Here is an 18,434-nt window from a genome sequence, read left to right on the forward strand (position 1 = left end):
TTAAGAGGAGTTGGCTACTGTACCTGCAGACTTACAGCAATTGTGCTAAGCTAATGATATGCTAACTTTAATGAACTCCAAACTGCATGCAGAGACTTAAAAATCTAACTCTGGGTAATTAGAAAAAGGACCTAAATCTTGCAGTACCACTTTGTCTACTATGATCCAGGAAAATATGTAATTGGAAAAATTATAGCAAGGACCACAAAGCCACAGTAATTTTCTGAAGGCACCTTTTAAAGGGATCGTTTGTGATTTTGGCAAAGAAGATCTTTATCTACTTCAGATGAACTCGTGGATACCATTTCTATGTCTGCGTCCAGTATGAAGGAAGTTAGAGGTAGTTTCACGAGCCAATGCTAACTAGCGTTAGCGCAAAGACTGGAAGTCTTTTGGATCAGCTAGCATGAAAGTAGATAAAGAGCTTAATTGCCAAAATCCTGAACTATCCCTTAAATGAAATGTCTATGTTGAAGCTTTAAGACCAGTGGCAACACACGTCAAGCGTTTCTGATGTTTGGGAATTGTCTAGTACCTTATGTTCTAACTCTAATGTAACAACTGTTTCATAGCAGACTGCTTAGTCTATTTGGAGAAGTCTCTGTTTTGTTGTAGTTACATTAAATGCAAGTAAATATGATCTGTGCTTAGCCAATGCATTGGTTTACAAAGGACAAGGATGTCATTCATTCGACTTTATTCAAAGGGAAGAACGGGCATTGAGCTCCGATAATGTCAGTATGAAAGTTTTATACTCATCTTTTAGCCCCAGTTGGGTTATGTTTTTAAGAACGGTTACTGTTTAAAGGTGGTTTGGTCCTTGTTTCCGCATTCAAGAATAAAGTTGGTCTTCCTACAATAATGTGAAAAATAATGAATGTACTAAAATTCACCATCATTGTACACTTTGATTGTATCCTCTCATATGCACCTTAACAGAAACATTGGCTAGTTGAGTGGCTAGTTTAACTTTATCTGTTTCTAAATAAATTATTTATTGCTTATGGTGTTCATGTACAATGTTTTAATGCCAAAGGGACAACAGTACATACAGTATGAAAACATCACAGATGTTAAATAGTTAAAGTTTATTCCAGGTCCTAACAAAATAGTGTACACTCACTAGCCAGTTTATTAGGTACACCACCCCGTTCACAAAAATGGATCACGTGGCTGTGGATTGGTATATAAAGCAGGCAGACATGCATCAAGGCATTCAGTTACTGTTCATTTGAATGGTAGAATGGGGAAAAAACAGTGACATAAGCGACTTGGAGCGTGGTATGATTGTCCGTGCCAGGACGATCCAGTATCTCAGAAACGGCCACCCTCCCGGGCTATTCAGGCACGACAGTGTCTAGGGTTTACCAAGAATGGTGCGACAAACAATAAACAACCAGTCAGTGGCAGCCCTGTGGGCGAAAACAGATCGTTGATGAGAGGTCGAAGGAGAATGGCAAGAATTGTGCATGCTAACAGGTGGGCCACAAACAGACAAATAATGTCGCAGTACAACAGTGGTGTGCAGAACGGCATCTCGGAACTCAGAACTTGTTGATCATTTTCACAGGTGGGCTTTTGCAGCAGACGACCACACCAGGTTCCACTCCTAACAGCTAAAAACAAGAAGAAACCTCTCCAGTGGACACACGATCACCAACACTGGACAACTGAGAAGTGGAAAGCATCACCTAGTCCAACAAATCCTGGTTCCTGTTGCGTCATGCTGATGGCAGAGTCAGGATTTGGCATAAGTAGCATGAGTCCATGGACCCATCCTGCCTGCTGTCAATGGTAAAGCCGTTCAATCTACAGCAACTGCATGACACCATTGCTTCAGCATGGACCAACATACCTGTGGAACGTTTCCAACTTGCCCCAAAGAATCCAGGCTGTTCTGGAGGCAAAGGGGGGTCCGACCCTGTACTAAATAGGTGCACCCAATAAACTGTCCTGTGAGTGTACATTGAGCATAATACTTACAATAGCTCTGTTGCAACATAGAAAGAAACTGACGCAAGATTACTTTCTTCTTCAAATGGTCCTAATTTCAGCTTGATCCCACTGCCTAAAGAGTCACAGCTCCGGAATAGGCACTATGCAGACATGTCAGTTGGTTCATCAAACATTCACTCAGTCCCCAACCTTTAGCCTAGCAGTAAGACTTAATTCCTCCAAAGGCAGAAGAAGAATGCCAACTTAACCCATTTTGACCTTGAGGCCATTTACCCTGATCATGTAGTGTCATCCTTTTCAGGAGTACCTTGAAATGATTTGAGATTGCTGTCCTCCAGTAATTCATTTTACAAACACACACACGTCATCTGGCAAAGCTCACAATCCTTCACCCTGTACTGTCCTGGAACGGGAACGACTCCAAAACTGAGTGCATTCCTGGGATGGTGTGATCTGATTGCATAAGAATTACAGATAGAATATACCTATTACTCCAGAGAATACTTTCAACTTTTCAAAAATGTCACCCACCACACACATTGTTTCTCCTTAGTGACACATCATAAACCATGCCAACACAACGATACACTGAAGGATGTTTTACACAGTGATGGAAAAAGTACACAGTTATCATACTTGAGTAAAAGTAAACATTTACTACCGTTCAAAAGTTTGGGGTCACTTAGATTCTTTTAATTTTTTTTAAGAAAAAATACCGTATGTCATGCTCTATAAAGGATTCATAAATGTGGCATAACTGTGTGGCATAACAACCCATGGCAAATGTGACATAACCCACTTTATCAAATGTGACATAACCCACTTTGTCAAATGTGACATATCCCACTTTGGCAAATGTGACATAACCCACTTTGTCAAATGTGACATATCCCACTTTGTCAAATGTGACATAAACCAGTGCTTTTTAAAGAGTGACATAAGCACTGCTTAATAAAGGCTTCACAAAGCTAGATGAGACGATCTATAGATTATAGACCTATAGCCTTGTCATGTTATACTCGTAAAATGTTTCTACGATGGGCGGCCTAACAATGTTTACGACATTGAGCCTTATATAGGTGTCTGACTTCAAAGTAAGTACAGCCTCTTATGATATAAAGAGGCTGTACTTTATGTACAGACATAATGCGATACATCTCATCTAAAATGTGGACTCATGTTTGCCAAAAAGCACCTGGAAGAAAGATGATCATCAAGACTTTTGAAAAAAAATTCTTTGGACAGATGAGACAAAAGTATAACTTTTTGGATGAGATGGGTCCCATTATATCTGGCGAAAACCAAACACTGCACTCCACAGTAAGAACCTCATACCAACGGTCAAGCATGGTGGTGGTAGTGTGATGGTTTGGAAACCTTTTCTGACTCAGGACCTGGACAACTTGCCTTAATAGAATGAACCAAGAATTCTGCTCTATCAGAAAATTATACAGGAGAATGTCAGGCCATCCGTCTGTGAGCTGAAACATTGCTGTGTCGTGCAGCAAGACAATGATCCACAATCAAGTCTACATGAAAATGGCTAAAAAGCAACAAATGTGATGCTTTGGAAGTCTAGACCTAATTCCAATTGAGATGTTTTGGCATGACTTGAAACAAGCAGTTCATGCTTGAAAAGCCACAAATGTTGCTGAGTTGTACTTTTTTCACAGCACTGTATGTGTTCTGAGTAACAGAATTAAAATCGTCCATAGGCTGAATTTAGCCTGCTGACGATCTCTGAGTGTCAATAAATATGTTACAAACATTCTGCCCTTTTACAAAGGTTCTCTCATGATCCACAGGCCACAGGGAGTGAGGGGTATTTTGATGGGTTGATGGACCAGCAAAGTGTGTGTGTGTCAGAGCCAAGTTTGGGATAACAACCAGGTGTTCCTTTTCTGTTCCCATGAGACCAGGGCTTAGGCCTAATTTCAAATCAGATGAAGCACTGACCCGCGATAGCAGACAGTGTTTTGGCTGTGTCGGAAGTGTAACTGTGTTAGAGCGACTGCTCGTCATTGTCACAAAGCCACACCCGTCACACCCGTCCCACTCGCGTTAAGTTCAGAACGGGAAAGTATAGACTATACAAAACTAATAATACTCCAATTGAAAATCATTAAACAAAATAACGAGGAAATAAAAAAACGAATTGTCACACACCAGATAGATGCATTGAAAGGTGTTGTTTTACAGGGTTACCCATAGTAGTACAGAGCTCCTGGAGCAAATCAGGGTTAAGTGCCTTGCCAAGGGCACATCGAAAGACTTTTCACAGATTTCTCACTTACTGGCCCAATACCATAACCGCTAGGCTACCTGTCGCCCTAAATAATGAGGATCAGTCTAATCGAGGTGTAGATCTCACATTCCAGTTTTCAAACTTGTAAACAAGACTGCAGGGGATTTATCTTAATTCGACTGTGCAGCCAATGGCAAGGTCCGCTTTAGGTATAATACAGGGAGCAGCTTGTGGATTTGACAGCTCTAACGCAAACGCAATTCCACCTCCGACACCGCCAAAACAACCAGATGTCAGCTAGCCCAGATCTGATAGAATCTAGCCCTTGAATACAACCTGGACTCTCTGTGGTTGATCTTTCAGCGGGAGAGGGTGAATGTGACAAAGACCTGACTGAGTCCAGCAGCGCACAGCATGGCTCAAGTTATATTGTTGTGTGTGACTGTGCATGTTTGTGTACTGAGGAAGATGTAACTTGGTTCCAGGAGAAAGCCACTTTCCATTCCTTATGTTGGGGGATTTCATCAAAGTAAGTTGTGTCTGGTGTAATGGGACTACCATGACTGCACTTTATGGAGCATGTGTCATCCTGCAGCATAGCATTTTGAGGAGGGTTTGGCTACACACCCAAGAGGGAAAGAGGTTGGGCCCTCCTAGACATGTTTTAGAGTATGACATGACAAGGTTGGAGATGCTTTGTGAAGCCTCAATTTAATATTATTTATAAAGCTTTTAATAAGCACTGGTTTATGTCACATTTGCCATTGGTGGTTATGCCACATTTATGAATCCTTTACAGAGCATGACATAGATAGATAATCATAGATAATCCGTGACCCATTTATGTAGTGTTTATGAAGTCTTTATGAATGCTTTATGTATGCCTTTGTAAGTAGCACTTCATTTAAATCAGGACCCCAAATACTAAGTTATTACTATTAGTAGGACAGAGGATGTCATTGCCTGCCCACTCAATTGGCAGATGGAACTCACCGTCTCCAGGTAGGAACCAGCCAGCTCCATTGGGGCCCTGCCTAGAGGGGTCCTGCCCAATTGAGAGGGGCTGCAGGCATGGGCATGGGCCTGGTTCTCAGCACGGAGCTGTTTGACCCGGCTCTGTAGGTGACGCAGTAGCTTGAAGGAGGCCAGGTCTGAGGACCCGGGGGAGGTAGGGGCTTCCCCAATGTGGAGTGAGGGAGAGGAGGCTGATTGCTGAGCTCCAGAGTCAGTGCATTCCTAACAGGAGACAGGGAGATGGGAGAGGAGAGTAAACGGTTGGGGATTAGAGACAGACAAAGGAGAAGAGAAGGATAAATTCAATCTAGGCCCTAAAGTAGTCTCTATGGTTACCAGATGTCAAATTCTTCTCAGGGCAGTACTGTATTTCAGCCCCTTTCTGATGTCCTGACTTATTTACATTTGTCCAGTATTTCAGACTTCCCATTCATTTGATGAGAATTGCATTCCAATTCGGAGGGGTGTGAACATGAAGGTAAGGTTAAGTTTATGGTTAGGGCTATTTCTAGGGTTATGGTTATTTCTAGGGTTAGGGTTATTTCTAGGGTTAGGGTTATTTCTAGGGTTAGGGTTATTTCTAGGGTTAGGGTTATTTCTATGGTTAGGGTTATTTCTAGGGTTAGGGTTATTTCTAGGGTTAGGGTTATTTCTAGGGCTAGGGTTATTTTTTAGGGTTAGGGTTATTTCTAGGGTTAGGGTTATTTCTAGGGTTAGGGTTATTTCTAGGGTTAGGGTTATTTCTAGGGTTAGGGATATTGATTAATTCGAGTTTGGTCATTTGAATTGGATGAAATTATTTTGATTTGTGTAGTTATTATTTTGGAATAAACTGATTGATTAATTTAATAATAATTTAATCCAACTCACAAGAATACATTTACCCAAATCAAAAATAATAATTCCATCAACTCAAAATAATTTATTACAACTCAAAATAATGTTTATCTAATTTAGGGCTAGATTCAATCAGATTTGCGTTAGCCAACACCCACATAGCTAGCGTTTTGACCGTATCTGAGGTTGACCTGTGAAATATACAAGCGGATCCCGGCGTTATACCTATAGAGGACATTGCCACTGATTCACATTAGTAGGAATCCCACGCAGCCGTGTTTACAAGTTCGAACACTGGATTGTGTGACCTACACCTTGATTAGGCCGATAGAAATCCTCATTATTTTGTTTAATGATTCTCAATTTGAGCGTCATTATTTCTATATAGCCCACACGCTCGTTCTGAACTTCTAACGCGAGTGGGACGGGTGTGGCTTCGTGACAATGACCATGAGCAGCCGCTTACCGATTTGACACCTCAATCTGCCAAAACATCAGCTATGCTTGATCTGATTGAATCTAGGCCTTAAATGAATCAATCAGTATAATAAAAATGTCACGCTTTTTGCCCTACCGTACTAACCCTAACTTTAACTGCACATTCTGTTAACCCCAGCCTTGACCAGCAACCAGTAAACTAAGCACAAAAAAAACTTGTTGGAGTAGCTTCATGCTCAGGCTCCCGCAGGTTTTATATGGTGATGGTTACCCCAGTAATGCGTCTCATCTCCCCTTCCAGTTTCTCCAGCTTCCTCTGCTTCTCCTCTTGTGCCTTAGGTGCCTTTCTGCAACACAAACATACCCAGATATTATATAGTCTGTAGGAAATACCTTCTCCTGACAGAGCATAACTAATGTGCAACTTTGATGGTTAATGACACTGTATAAACATATTAGTGCTAACAGTGTACAAACTACTGAACAGAACTGCTCTACAGTGTACAAACTACTGAACAGAAGTGCTCTACAGTGTACAAACTACTGAACAGAACTGCTCTACAGTGTACAAACTACTGAACAGAACTGCTCTACAGTGTACAAACTACTGAACAGAACTGCTCTACAGTGTACAAACTACTGAACAGAAGTGCTCTACAGTGTACAAACTACTGAACAGAACTGCTCTACAGTGTACAAACTACTGAACATAACTACTCTACAGTGTACAAACTACTGAACAGAACTGCTCTACAGTGTACAAACTACTGAACAGAACTGCTCTACAGTGTACAAACTACTGAACAGAACTGCTCTACAGTGTACAAACTACTGAACAAAACTGCTCTACAGTGTACAAACTACTGAACAGAACTGCTCTACAGTGTACAAACTACTGAACAGAACTGCTCTACAGTGTACAAACTACTGAACAGAACTGCTCTACAGTGTACAAACTACTGAACAAAACTACTCTACAGTGTACAAACTACTGAACAGAACTGCTCTACAGTGTACAAACTACTGAACAGAACTGCTCTACAGTGTACAAACTACTGAACAGAACTGCTCTACAGTGTACAAACTACTGAACAGAACTGCTCTACATATCTCAACCCCCCCTGAGATGATGATGATTATGATGATTTGTAAGAAGAATGGGACTGCTAGTTAGTGAGTTAGACTCTAGGCTTAGTCTCTAGACATGCTGTCTCAAAATGGTAAAGTCAGTTACCTCCCCTTTAACAACTTTGCCTTGCACCTGTTGGTTGGCAAAAGTGAAAACACTGAACACAACAGAACACTTCCCAAAGTCAGTTAATGATACAACCTTTTCAAAGCCTGCACATCTTCATCAGAAGAAAATAAGGATGAAGGCCAAAAGTGAGTTTTAAAAGTCTACCCTGTGTAAATAGTGTGGGATTGTACGCTACACACCTCTCCAGTTCGGCTGTCAACTCCTCCTCAAACTTGCGTGCCAGGCGTGCAGTGGTCTGCTCCTTCCACTGTCCCATGCTCCTCTGCACCCGGCGCAGTTCCTGGTCTTTGGCCTGCAGCTGCCTGCGCAGGGACGCAGCCAAACCTCCTGTCTCGTCTCCTTCCTCCCGCACCTGGGCCTGCTGCAGATCGCTCAGCTCCTCAATGTGCTCCTGCAGCGTTAATATATGACTGTACACTCTGTGTGTGTGTGTGTGTGTGTGTGTGTGTGTGTGTGTGTGTGTGTGTGTGTGTGTGTGTGTGTGTGTGTGTGTGTGTGTGTGTGTGTGTGTGTGTGTGTGTGTGTGTGTGTGTGTGTGTGTGTGTGTGTGTGTGTGTGTGTGTGTGTGTGTGTGTGTGTGTGTGTGTGTGTGTGTGTGTGTGTCACACAAAGACAGTGAGATCCATACCTGAATGAGTGTCTCCTTCAGTGAGTCCAGAGCCTGCTGTCTCTCCGTCTCCATCTGTTCCCTCTGAATACGGAACTCCCGCTCCTAAAGCACACAAATGTGATTCTTACCAGCATGTGTAACGCAACATAAGTGTAAGCATGTTTGTACAGTGGGGCAAAAAAGTATTTAGTCAGCCACCAATTGTGCAAGTTCTCCCACTTAAAAAGACGAGAGAGGCCTGTAATTTTCATCATAGGTACACTTCAACTATGACAGACAAAATGAGAAAAAAAAATCCAGAAAATCACATTGTAGGATTTTTAATGAATTTATTTACAAATGATGGTGGAAAATAAGTATTTGGTCAATAACAAAAGTTTATCTCAATACTTTGTTATATACCCTTTGTTGGCAATGACAGAGGTTAAACGTTTTCTGTAAGTATTCATAAGGTTTTCACACACTGTTGCTGGTATTTTGGCCCATTCCTCCATGCATATCTCCTCTAGAGCAGTGATGTTTTGGGGCTATTGCTGGGCAACACAGACTTTCAACTCCCTCCAAAGATTTTCTATGGGGTTGAGATCTGGAGACTGGCTAGGCCATTCCAGGACCTTGAAATGCACCTTACGAAGCCACTCCTTCGTTGCCCGGGTGGTGTGTTTGGGATCATTGTCATGCTGAAAGACCCAGCCACGTTTCATCTTCAATGCCCTTGCTGATGGAAGGAGGTTTTCAATCAAAATCTCACTATACATGGCCCCATTCATTCTTTCCTTTACACGGATCAGTCGTCCTGGTCCCTTTGCAGAAAAACAGCCCCAAAGCATGATGTTTCCACCCCCATGCTTCACAGTAGGTATGGTGTTCTTTGGATGCAACTCAACATTCTTTGTCCTCCAAACACGACGAGTTGAGTTTTTACCAAAAAGTTATATTTTGGATTCATCTGACTAATGACATTCTCCCAATCTTCTTCTGGATCATTCAAATGCTCTCTAGCAAACGTCAGACGGGCCTGGACATGTACTGGCTTAAGCAGGGGGACACGTCTGGCACTGCAGGATTTGAGTCCCTGGCAGCGTAGTGTGTTACTGATGGTAGGCTTTGTTACTTTGGTCCCAGCTCTCTGCAGGTCATTCACTAGGTCCCCCCGTGTGGTTCTGGGATTTTTGCTTACCGTTCTTGTGATCATTTTGACCCCACGGGGTGAGATCTTGCGTGGAGCCCCAGATCGAGGGAGATTATCAGTGGTCTTGTATGTCTTCCATTTCCTAATAATTGCTCCCACAGTTGATTTCTTCAAATCAAGCTGCTTATCTATTGCAGATTCAGTCTTTCCTGCCTGGTGCAGGTCTACAATTGTGTTTCTGGTGTCCTTTGACAGCTCTTTGCTCTTGGCCATAGTGGAGTTTGGAGTGTGACTGTTTGAGGTTGTGGACAGGTGTCTTTTATACTGATAACAAGTTCAAACAGGTGCCATTAATACAGGTAACGAGTGGAGGACAGAGGAGCCTCTTAAAGAAGAAGTTACAGGTCTGTGAGAGCCAGAAATCTTGCTTGTTTGTAGGTGACCAAATACTTATTTTCCACCATAATTTGCAAATAAATTAAAAAAATCCTACAATGTGATTTTCTGGATTTTTTTTTCTCATTTTGTCTGTCATAGTTGAAGTGTACCTATGATGAAAATTACAGGCCTCTCTCATCTTGGGAGTGGGAGAACTTGCACAATTGGTGGCTGACTAAATACTTTTTTGCCCCACTGTATGTACTGTATCTGTGTGCATGTGTGTGTATTTTAGTGAGTTTGTCCTGAACACACTTTGTCCCGGCTCAGCTGCTGAGTGCTGCGTCTCTGTAAGTCAAGCTCCTGCTGTAGTTGACTGATTGACTGCTGCAACTGCTCTCTGAGGACCTGCAGGGTTTGGACTGCCTGGGCCACCGTAGGACTGCAGCACAGCACCAATATAAAGCCCCAACACCAAAATATTAGAATACACAGTATTATATCCAAATGCATATGCTGATAATGAAATGTGTGCTTCTGTATGTGTATGAGAGAGAATATGAGTGTGTGTGTTTGTGTCTGTGTGAGATTACCTGTGTGGGAGCTGAAGGGAGCTCCCTACGGCCCCACTGTGTTCCAGCAGGTGCTGAAGATGCTGACACTCTGCCCCCATCTCCTGGGCCCAGTGTCTGTGCTGCTGCTCCAGCCTGGCTGTGGCCTGCTTGTGGATGTGCTCCCTCTCCCCCAGCAGCACCTGCAGTCTACCAGCCTCCTCCTCTGCTTGTTGGACAACCTGCTCCAGCCTCAACGATTCCCTCTCGCCCTCCTACGACCACAGCCCAGTCAGTTCACCATGTCAACCATACACTGGAAACCAGGGGTGAAACTTTCACTGGGGGTGGGGGGGACATGTCCCCCACATTCTGATATTGCATTTTTGTCTCCCCCAGTTTTATCATTGGAATGTGATAAACAACAAGGCAACGGTGTGCTTTAGGACCATGCAAACGCCTCCGAGCGGTCTGGTAGGCTTATCTGTGTTTATCTGACCGGATAAAACAAATACAAATAATAATAAGAAGAATTATGTTCCCCCCACTTCTAAAACCAAAGTTGCGCCACTGCTGTAAACTATACACTGTATGTAGTCGTCTCCAGATGTTAGTTTGTAAGGTGGTCGCTTGTCATCACCTGTTCCATGTGCCTGCGCAGTCTCTGTAGCTCAACCTGGTGCTTCTCTCTCAGGGACCTACGCATTGCAGCGAGAGCAGACGCCTGCTCACTCTGCTGCACAAGGCCCTCACTTTCCAACTCCTGCACTTTCTGAGAGGGGAGGGAGAGAGGAATGACATCTCTATTTCACACATGTTCAAGTATGAATTGGAAATGTGTAGTTTTGCATATCTCAACTCCCCCTGAGACACCATCGGAGAGGGGTCATGGCCAGGGTCTGCCACTATCAACAGTGACCCTGGAGCAATTAGGGTTAAGTGCCTTTTTCACCTTGTTGGCTCGGGTATTCGAACTACAACCTGTCGGTTACTGGCCCATCACTCTAACTGCTAGGCTACCTCCCGCCCTATCTTGGTTCTGCTTACTGTCCTCAGTTCTACCACTTTGCTTTGAAGAGCCAAGGCATTCCTCTTCTCTCTCTCAGTCTCTCCCCTCATTCTCTCCAGAGCCTCCCGGCCTTGCTCCTCCAGTATCCCACACTGCAACTGTAGAGCCGCTTCTTTCTCTGCCGCCCATTTCTTCCTCTCACGCTCTATGGTGCCGTGCATCTAAGGTAGAGAACAGGTACTGTTATCACATTTGTTTTACATTACATCTGACAGAAAAGGAGACAGAGGAAGTAGGAGTATATACCATCTCCCGAGCTTCCGCACACAGCTCCTCCTCTCGCCTCCTCATCACCTCCTTCTGCTCCTTAAGAGCCTCCCTCAGCTTCCACCACTCCTTCTCCTTCATCTGCAAAGGAAACTGTGAAACTGACCCAGGACCAGTATGGTGTGATTCTTTCAGAGGACAGGACAGCCTGAGATACAGACCTGGATGCAGCTCTGTATGGACTCAATGTGCTGTGTGTGAGACAGGGCCTGTTCTCTGAGAGATACTGTTTTCTCTTCTTCAGCTTGAATATGAGCCTGGACACACAGCGGCAAGAACAACATAAATGTTTGAATCCAACAGAACACATAAAGGAAATATGGGGATCTTTGCTCATGTTAAATAAACCCAGTTGACGGAGCCTCTCACCTGCTGGATGTGTTTCTCATGAGACAAAGCCAACTCTTTCTTCAGCTGCTCCAGCTCCCGCTGCTAAAGGAGACAAACAAAACCACCGCTTACATACTGCACACATACACATTTAACTACATATGCTTTCACGCTATCATGCACACTGTGAGTTACCCACATTTATAATGGGTGAGAGCTGTTGTAAGATGGAATTCGGACATTCACACGCACAGTCAAGCTGACTCATCCATCGACACTGTGTACTAAGGACTACCCAGCCCACACACCGTCTGCGTGAGTGCCTGCTCCTGGGTCTCTCTCAGGGAGATGCTGTGCAGCTTCCTCAGGCTACGGAGCTCCCCCTGGAGCCCATCTCTCTCTGCCTGCAAGGCACTCCTCTCCTCCTGGAACCCCAGCAGCTGCAGCTCCTTCTGGGCTACTATCCTCTCCACCCTGCTCTCACTCTCCCCCAGCTCTTTCTGTAGCTCACACCCCTGCACCTCCACTGCCTGCGAGACAGAGGATGGGAGAGAGCGGTAGACTGTGAGATCTTAATACAGATAGAGGGTCAGAGGTGTGGTTATGATAAAGGGTAATAATAAGGTGGACAGGTGTAGATGGTACCTCCTCCTCCTCCTGTTTCAGTCTGTGTTTCTCCTCCAGACATGCACACCTATCCCTCAGTAACTTCTCCTCCTCTGTTACACGCTGGAGCTCCTCGTGAGCTTCGTCCAACTTCTGACACACATGCAGAGAGACTAATTCAAACGCATTCAAAGCAGTGACTATCACTGTGATATGTTCTGAGCACCAGTCTAATGCTGTACCTCTTGCATAGAGTCCAGTTTGAGTCTAGAGCACCGCTGCTCAGAAAACAGCTCTGTCTTGGCACTGTTCAGCTGTCTGTCCAACTCCTCTCTCTCAAGGACAGACATACTGACACTGGTCACTCTCTGAGACAGTGGGGGAGGAGGTAGGGGGGAGAGGGCATGAAATGGTAATAATTAAATCATTTGAATGTAATAGAGGGGGGGAGGGGGGGGTGTCAAGCGGGCTAGAAAAAGCACGTGTTACCCTGTCCATGCAGGTCCCATCCGTTAAGGCAGTTCTGTGTTTACATAGAGCAGCCAGCTCCTCCTTCAGATTCCTGACCTTCTGCAAACAGGAGTCCCTCTGCCTCTGCAGCCGGCACAGCTGAGAACTACAATACACTCAATACATCACTGTGAATACAGCCTAATCAGCAATGGACATTATAGAGGTGAGTATAGAATAGGAATTGTAGACAGTACAAGCTGTTCCTAATAGTATTGTTTTGGCAAACTGTATTCTGTTTAAAGAGATACAGTGCAGTAACAGGGTTGATTATGTGGATACCTGGTGCTGTCTGCTTCTGCCTTGCTGTCTCTCAGGCTGGCCTCCAGACTCCTCCCCTCCCTTTCCATCTGCTCTGCCCCCGCACGCAGCTGCTCCCACTCCTGCATGGCATGCTGGGACACAGAACACAGCACATCTCAGTGTTAGCCGTTGTCATGGATTCACAGGTCAAGGAACTAGTCACAATATGGAAGGTATTGTCTTGTACTTTTCTTTTCTGAAGAAGGTCAGTGAGGGACAGTTCAGTCTCACACAGCTGAGCTCTCTTCATCCTCAGCCTCTTCTCCTCCTTCTCACAGTCCTAAAACACAAACAAAGATAACTACACACAGACAACAAGACACAAAACTCACATATCCTTAGCATAATACTTGAACGTCAGGAAATATCAGGAGAGGTGCGTAGAGTGAGTAGAATCTCACCTGTCTGAGGGTAGCCAGCTCCTCCTCCATCTGTAGCCAGTCTGACCTCACCTCCTCCAGACGACCCCCAGGCCTCTGCTGAGTGGAGTCAGGGGTTTGAGAGACAAAGTATCAGGAGGCCTGTTTTTACACATCTCAGCTGGAGAATAACTGCTCACATGGAGCGAACAAGTGTTAACAAGCATATCAATCAACAGATGGCTTTCCCCATAACTAAGAGTCAATGGACATAAAGCCTCACTGTCTGCCACAGGAGTTATCGTTGGTTATTGTGCCAGCTCTCACCGTACACACATGTCCCCCTGTGTCCTTGTCAGGCCTACGTCTCCTCCTCCAGCGGACACAGCCCTCATCTGTGTCCTCATCATCATCATCCACAGAGAGCCCACACCTGATGACAGATACAATAGTGAAGGATATGAAACAAAGAATGGCTAGTCAGATTGTATTGCAGACTGACGTCACATCATTTTGTTGATTCAGTGAAGGCTACCTGTGAGTGTCTCTTCTGCTTTTGTGTGCTTTACGAAGAGGTAGACTGTCACTGGTCACATTTCCATTGCTAGCGATCAGTGCTTCACAAGCACAGGACAAACAAACAAAGAAATATACTTTCACATTGGGTTATAGTGTAGTTAGTGGCATAATATCATTCAATAATCACGCCTAGTCCTGAACGTTTTACCTGGAGTAAACTTGAGATTCCTTGGCTCCAGAGTGGGTGTGTCATAGTCACTCTGGTCAGTGTCGAGACCATCCACGCGGCTGACAGACCGAATGGCTGACAGGTATCCTATGGTGACGTAAGACAGATCTTAATAATGTGAACTACTTCATTTTCCTTCTGAATGGTGTTCATAGCCCCTAGCTCCTGCCTTTCACCTGGCCTGCTGTGGATGTGTTGCCAGACCTTCTCTGTGCGTACTGAGTCCAGGTCACTGTCTATGGTCACTGTGTCAAAATTCCACACAGGCACTCCTGGGGGAGACACGAAGAGGCTGCAGTTACTGTTAGAGACAGCTGACTTTTTTTGCTTCAAATATCCGTAACATGAAGCCATGTTAATTCATAGGGGAGAGCGTATGAGCTAAAGGAGTAGATGTTCTGTGTGGTAGAGTACCTGCCAGGTGTCTGGTGGTGGTTCTAGCAGCATGGTGCCTGTTCTCCTTGGTTCCCTCAGGCTCCAGACTGGAACAGGCCTCAATGAGAACCCCTGTACGAACACTGCTAGTGCTGGGAGGACCAGGCACTGACATAGGAACCAGTGGAAACAGACAGAAGCATCAGTATTATAATGCAGGAACATAATAAGTGAGAGGCCTTACAGTATAAGACTAACTTCTATGAGTACTGTCCCCTTTCCCCTCTGATGACTACCACCAACTCTGACACTAGACCCACTGCAGGAGGATGTCAGCCCTCTCACCTGTGGCAGGCTGGGGTAACCCAAAGGACTGTGAAGATGTCTCTACTGACAGCTGTCTATCACCCCCTGGTGGAGTCACTAGAGAGTGAAGAGAGCATTCACTCCTGCTAAGACCACTAAGCCTCTGTGGTGCTCTTGTGTGGCTCTCACTGGCCCCTAGGTTTCCACTCCAGTTAGTTCTCCTCTCGCCATGCCTGTGATGAGTCTGGCTCTCCTGGCCTTGCTTGTCCATGTGATGGGGAAGCTCTGTATAACCCATGCCTCGATCCACAACCTCTCCCCCAGTAGCAGTGAGACCACCTGCTTGTTTTGATGCTGTCCTTTCAGCCTCTTCCTCTCCAAAGGACTGTCCCAGGTTGCTACTCCAGTCTCTGGCCAGTCTCTGTTTGGTCCTGTCTGGCAGCCTCACCACCATCTCCTCCCTGAAGCGCATGGCAAAGTCCTCTGTGCAGACACTTTCTGGAGGGGAGCACAGCTCTCCTGCTAACCCTCCTCCTCCACAGGCATTAGTCCCCAACAGCCTCTCCAGCCTCCAGTGACACTGCTCCTTCCGGGACTCTACACCCTCCTCTTCCTCTTTCATCACTTCAACTATCCTCTGCTCCTCTTCCTCCTGATCGGCAGGGTCCACCCGTTCTCCTGAGCTCTTCTCTGGGGGGAGAGCAGAGGGGAGAGGGGTGAGAAACATCCAGGCTAAACCAAGGTCCAGGTCAGTGAAGGGGAGAGAGGCTGGGTCATGTGATGTGGGTAGGGTGAGGGTCAGGGTAGAAGAGTCTCTGTAAAGGACAGTGAGTTCTAATATCCAGTAGTCCTTTTTCTGAGGGCTCCCTCCTTAATGGTAATGCTATAGTATTGGTTGCTCAGTTCTGGCAAATGATTCTTGATCATTCCAGAATCCTCACACTCTAAAAGGGATAAAGTTACAATGGCTGTGAAGACTGGATTGGGACAAGTTGAAGAGGACACTGCATGTAACATTCTCACCTGAAGATAGGTCCCTGGTCTCAGAGCGTACCACGTCAAGACAAGAGATGGGGGTGTCGTTAGTGGGGATGGTACTTCCCAGTCCTGTATCCCTGCTCACAGACTGGCTACTGCTAAGATGAGCTATAATAAACAGAGCATGAGAGCAATAGAGATATTAAAACACTAGAGAGTTACTATTAGACAAAAAGTATCACTCAAGATGTGATGTAGTAAATTAAACTACATACAACAACATACCTGTATTGAGGCAATCATGTTTTCTGGAGATACCTTCAATGCCATTGCTATGGCTCTGCACCTGTGAACATTTAGCTACTCATAATGGTACAACTTTTAATGGTCCAATGCAGATGTTTTTATCTCAATATCAAATCATTTATGGGTAATTATTCAGTACTGTGAGTGATTTCAATACAAATGGTAAAAAATTAACAAAAATGTCTTCTAAGCAGAGCAATTTCTCAAGCAAGAATTTTGCTAGGACTGTCTGGGGCGGCGGGTAGCCTAGTGGTTAGAGCATTGGACTAGTAACCGAAAGGTTGCAAGTTCAAATCCCTGAGCTGTCATTCTGCCCCTGAACAGGCAGTTAACCCACTGTTCCTAGGCTGTCATTGAAAATAAGAATTTGTTCTTAACTGACTTGCCTATAAAAATAGGAGTGGTCTGAGTGGGGAGGGGAAAACTAGCTGTTGGGCTAAGAGGTTTGAAACTCTCTTCCTCTATTGTAATCTATTGTAATTTAACTGGCTGAAATTTCAGGCAGGCAGTCTTTCAGGCAGTCTTTTAAGGCTTTCACAAAGAAGCTGTTACACTAAAAAAGCATTGTCATAATTTTTCACAATTTCACAATATTATTCCAACCTCAGTGTGGAAACACAGGAAAATCACATTTTTGACTGCACTCTGCCTTTAAGACAAACTAAACAAAAATACAATTACGAGTCTAGAACCCTGTGAAACTCTAAGGGTGGCTGCAGCACACTGACCTGCAGGCGCCTCAGCTGGGCATCGATGGCATCTAGGAGGAGGTCACAGTGATCCTGTGGCAGAGGGGCATTGCTGTCTTCATCCAGGTCTGAGTGAGCAGAGGGTATATAGGGAACAGGAAACGGTTTAGTCCAGAGAGAAGAGAAGGAATGAGAATGAGTAGGAACAAAGACAGGTAGAGGAATTCAGTCTGAAGTCTCTATAGTCCCAGATAGGACATTATCTGACCAGTGTAAAGAAGCTCATATGTGTCTTCTGCAGCATCTCTTTCTGCCCCTTCAAAACTGCCATCGGCCATTTCCTGTAAAACACACTCAGAAATACAGACACAACATTCTCGAATACCTAATAGCAAAGTGATGTCGGTGGTGGTGAGTGGGGGTTGTCGTTGGTCATGGGTTGCTCTGGAGACCCAGAGCCTTAGACTGGGGGCCTTAACGCTGCTGAGCTTCCTTTCACAAAGAAGCCAATACATTCTGGTGGCACTATGGCCAGCTCACATGAAAACCTACACTTTGTAGTTTACAGTGATTGTGGAATTCCTTCCACTGACCGAGTAGGAAAGCTGTCCTGTAGGCTTACAATTTGGAAACAGCATTACAAATTCCAATGTTTGAAGAATGTTAAAAAAACACATCTGATAAAGCATCCAGCTCTGAGTTGATTTGGTGGTGGTTCCATTAGAATTCATGCACTCTAATGAAAAGTCCATGCATATGTGCATTTGGTTGAACAGTGTGCATAGTGCGCAAATAAGACTATAATGTGACATATACAACATTTCTCGATAGCTTTTACATTCCACATTTACACTACACAGCCAGGTAGCCCATATTTTTAAAACATAAGCAGCGTAAATTGTTCCTTCTCATTGTTTAAATTTAACCATAAATTCAACACTTACTTTCTGAATGGTATGAAACAAAGTTCGTAGACTCATTTCCAGCTTGACTTGATTGACAGGAGCATTGCTTGGGTTTCCAAGCAACCTTCAAACAGTGCTCCCCCACCCGGGTCTAAGCCAAGCCGTTCAAACCGTATAATGTTCAAACTGAGCGACCAGGCGAGCGCACATCACAGCAAGCTTCCCCCTCTGGTGATAACAGCGGGAGTCAGAGCGCCATTGCTC

At 44.7% G+C, this 18,434-nt stretch overlaps 1 protein-coding gene across 6 annotated transcripts; it reads right to left on the minus strand.

Annotated features, from left to right (window-relative positions):
• Positions 1 to 1,004: 1,004 nt before the first annotated feature.
• Positions 1,005 to 18,259, minus strand: LOC110525717 (uncharacterized). 6 transcript variants are annotated; one of them, XM_036979847.2, is made up of 30 exons: positions 17,534 to 17,908; positions 17,305 to 17,393; positions 16,556 to 16,616; positions 16,316 to 16,438; positions 15,332 to 15,982; positions 15,026 to 15,154; positions 14,788 to 14,883; positions 14,591 to 14,698; positions 14,399 to 14,480; positions 14,191 to 14,296; positions 13,906 to 13,980; positions 13,692 to 13,784; positions 13,484 to 13,596; positions 13,181 to 13,307; positions 12,934 to 13,059; positions 12,731 to 12,844; positions 12,394 to 12,615; positions 12,125 to 12,187; positions 11,917 to 12,012; positions 11,735 to 11,836; positions 11,467 to 11,649; positions 11,060 to 11,191; positions 10,462 to 10,694; positions 10,184 to 10,310; positions 8,377 to 8,460; positions 7,928 to 8,139; positions 7,725 to 7,751; positions 6,762 to 6,837; positions 5,195 to 5,437; positions 1,005 to 2,409 (listed from the first exon to the last, which is right to left on the minus strand). In XM_036979847.2, the coding sequence occupies exons 1-30, from the start codon at positions 17,778 to 17,780 to the stop codon at positions 2,335 to 2,337; spliced, it is 4,215 nt and encodes a 1,404-aa protein (XP_036835742.2). In that variant the 5' UTR covers positions 17,781 to 17,908; the 3' UTR covers positions 1,005 to 2,334. The 6 variants fall into 6 exon arrangements, 5 of the variants coding, with proteins under 5 accessions (XP_036835742.2, XP_036835743.2, XP_036835745.2 ...); XM_036979848.2 differs by having other exon boundaries at positions 12,731 to 12,841; positions 13,906 to 13,983; XM_036979850.2 differs by having other exon boundaries at positions 13,906 to 13,983.
• Positions 18,260 to 18,434: the final 175 nt, after the last annotated feature.

This window comes from Oncorhynchus mykiss, chromosome 6 (genome assembly GCF_057628025.1).
Source record: "Oncorhynchus mykiss isolate SJ-2025 chromosome 6, ASM5762802v1, whole genome shotgun sequence".
Lineage (NCBI taxonomy): Eukaryota > Metazoa > Chordata > Actinopteri > Salmoniformes > Salmonidae > Oncorhynchus > Oncorhynchus mykiss.

What these genes read in the sequence shown, in the direction of transcription:
- LOC110525717 (XM_036979850.2), bottom strand. Translation starts at nt 17,780, where the DNA reads ATGTATTGGCTTCTTTGTGAAAGGAAGCTCAGCAGCGTTAAGGCCCCC. An exon ending in ATGGGACCTGCATGGACAGG is followed by an intron (nt 13,060 to 13,180) that starts GTAACACGTGCT and finishes CCACTGTCTCAG; the next exon opens with AGAGTGACCAGTGTCAGTAT. An exon ending in ATGAGAAACACATCCAGCAG is followed by an intron (nt 12,013 to 12,124) that starts GTGAGAGGCTCC and finishes CTGTGTGTCCAG; the next exon opens with GCTCATATTCAAGCTGAAGA.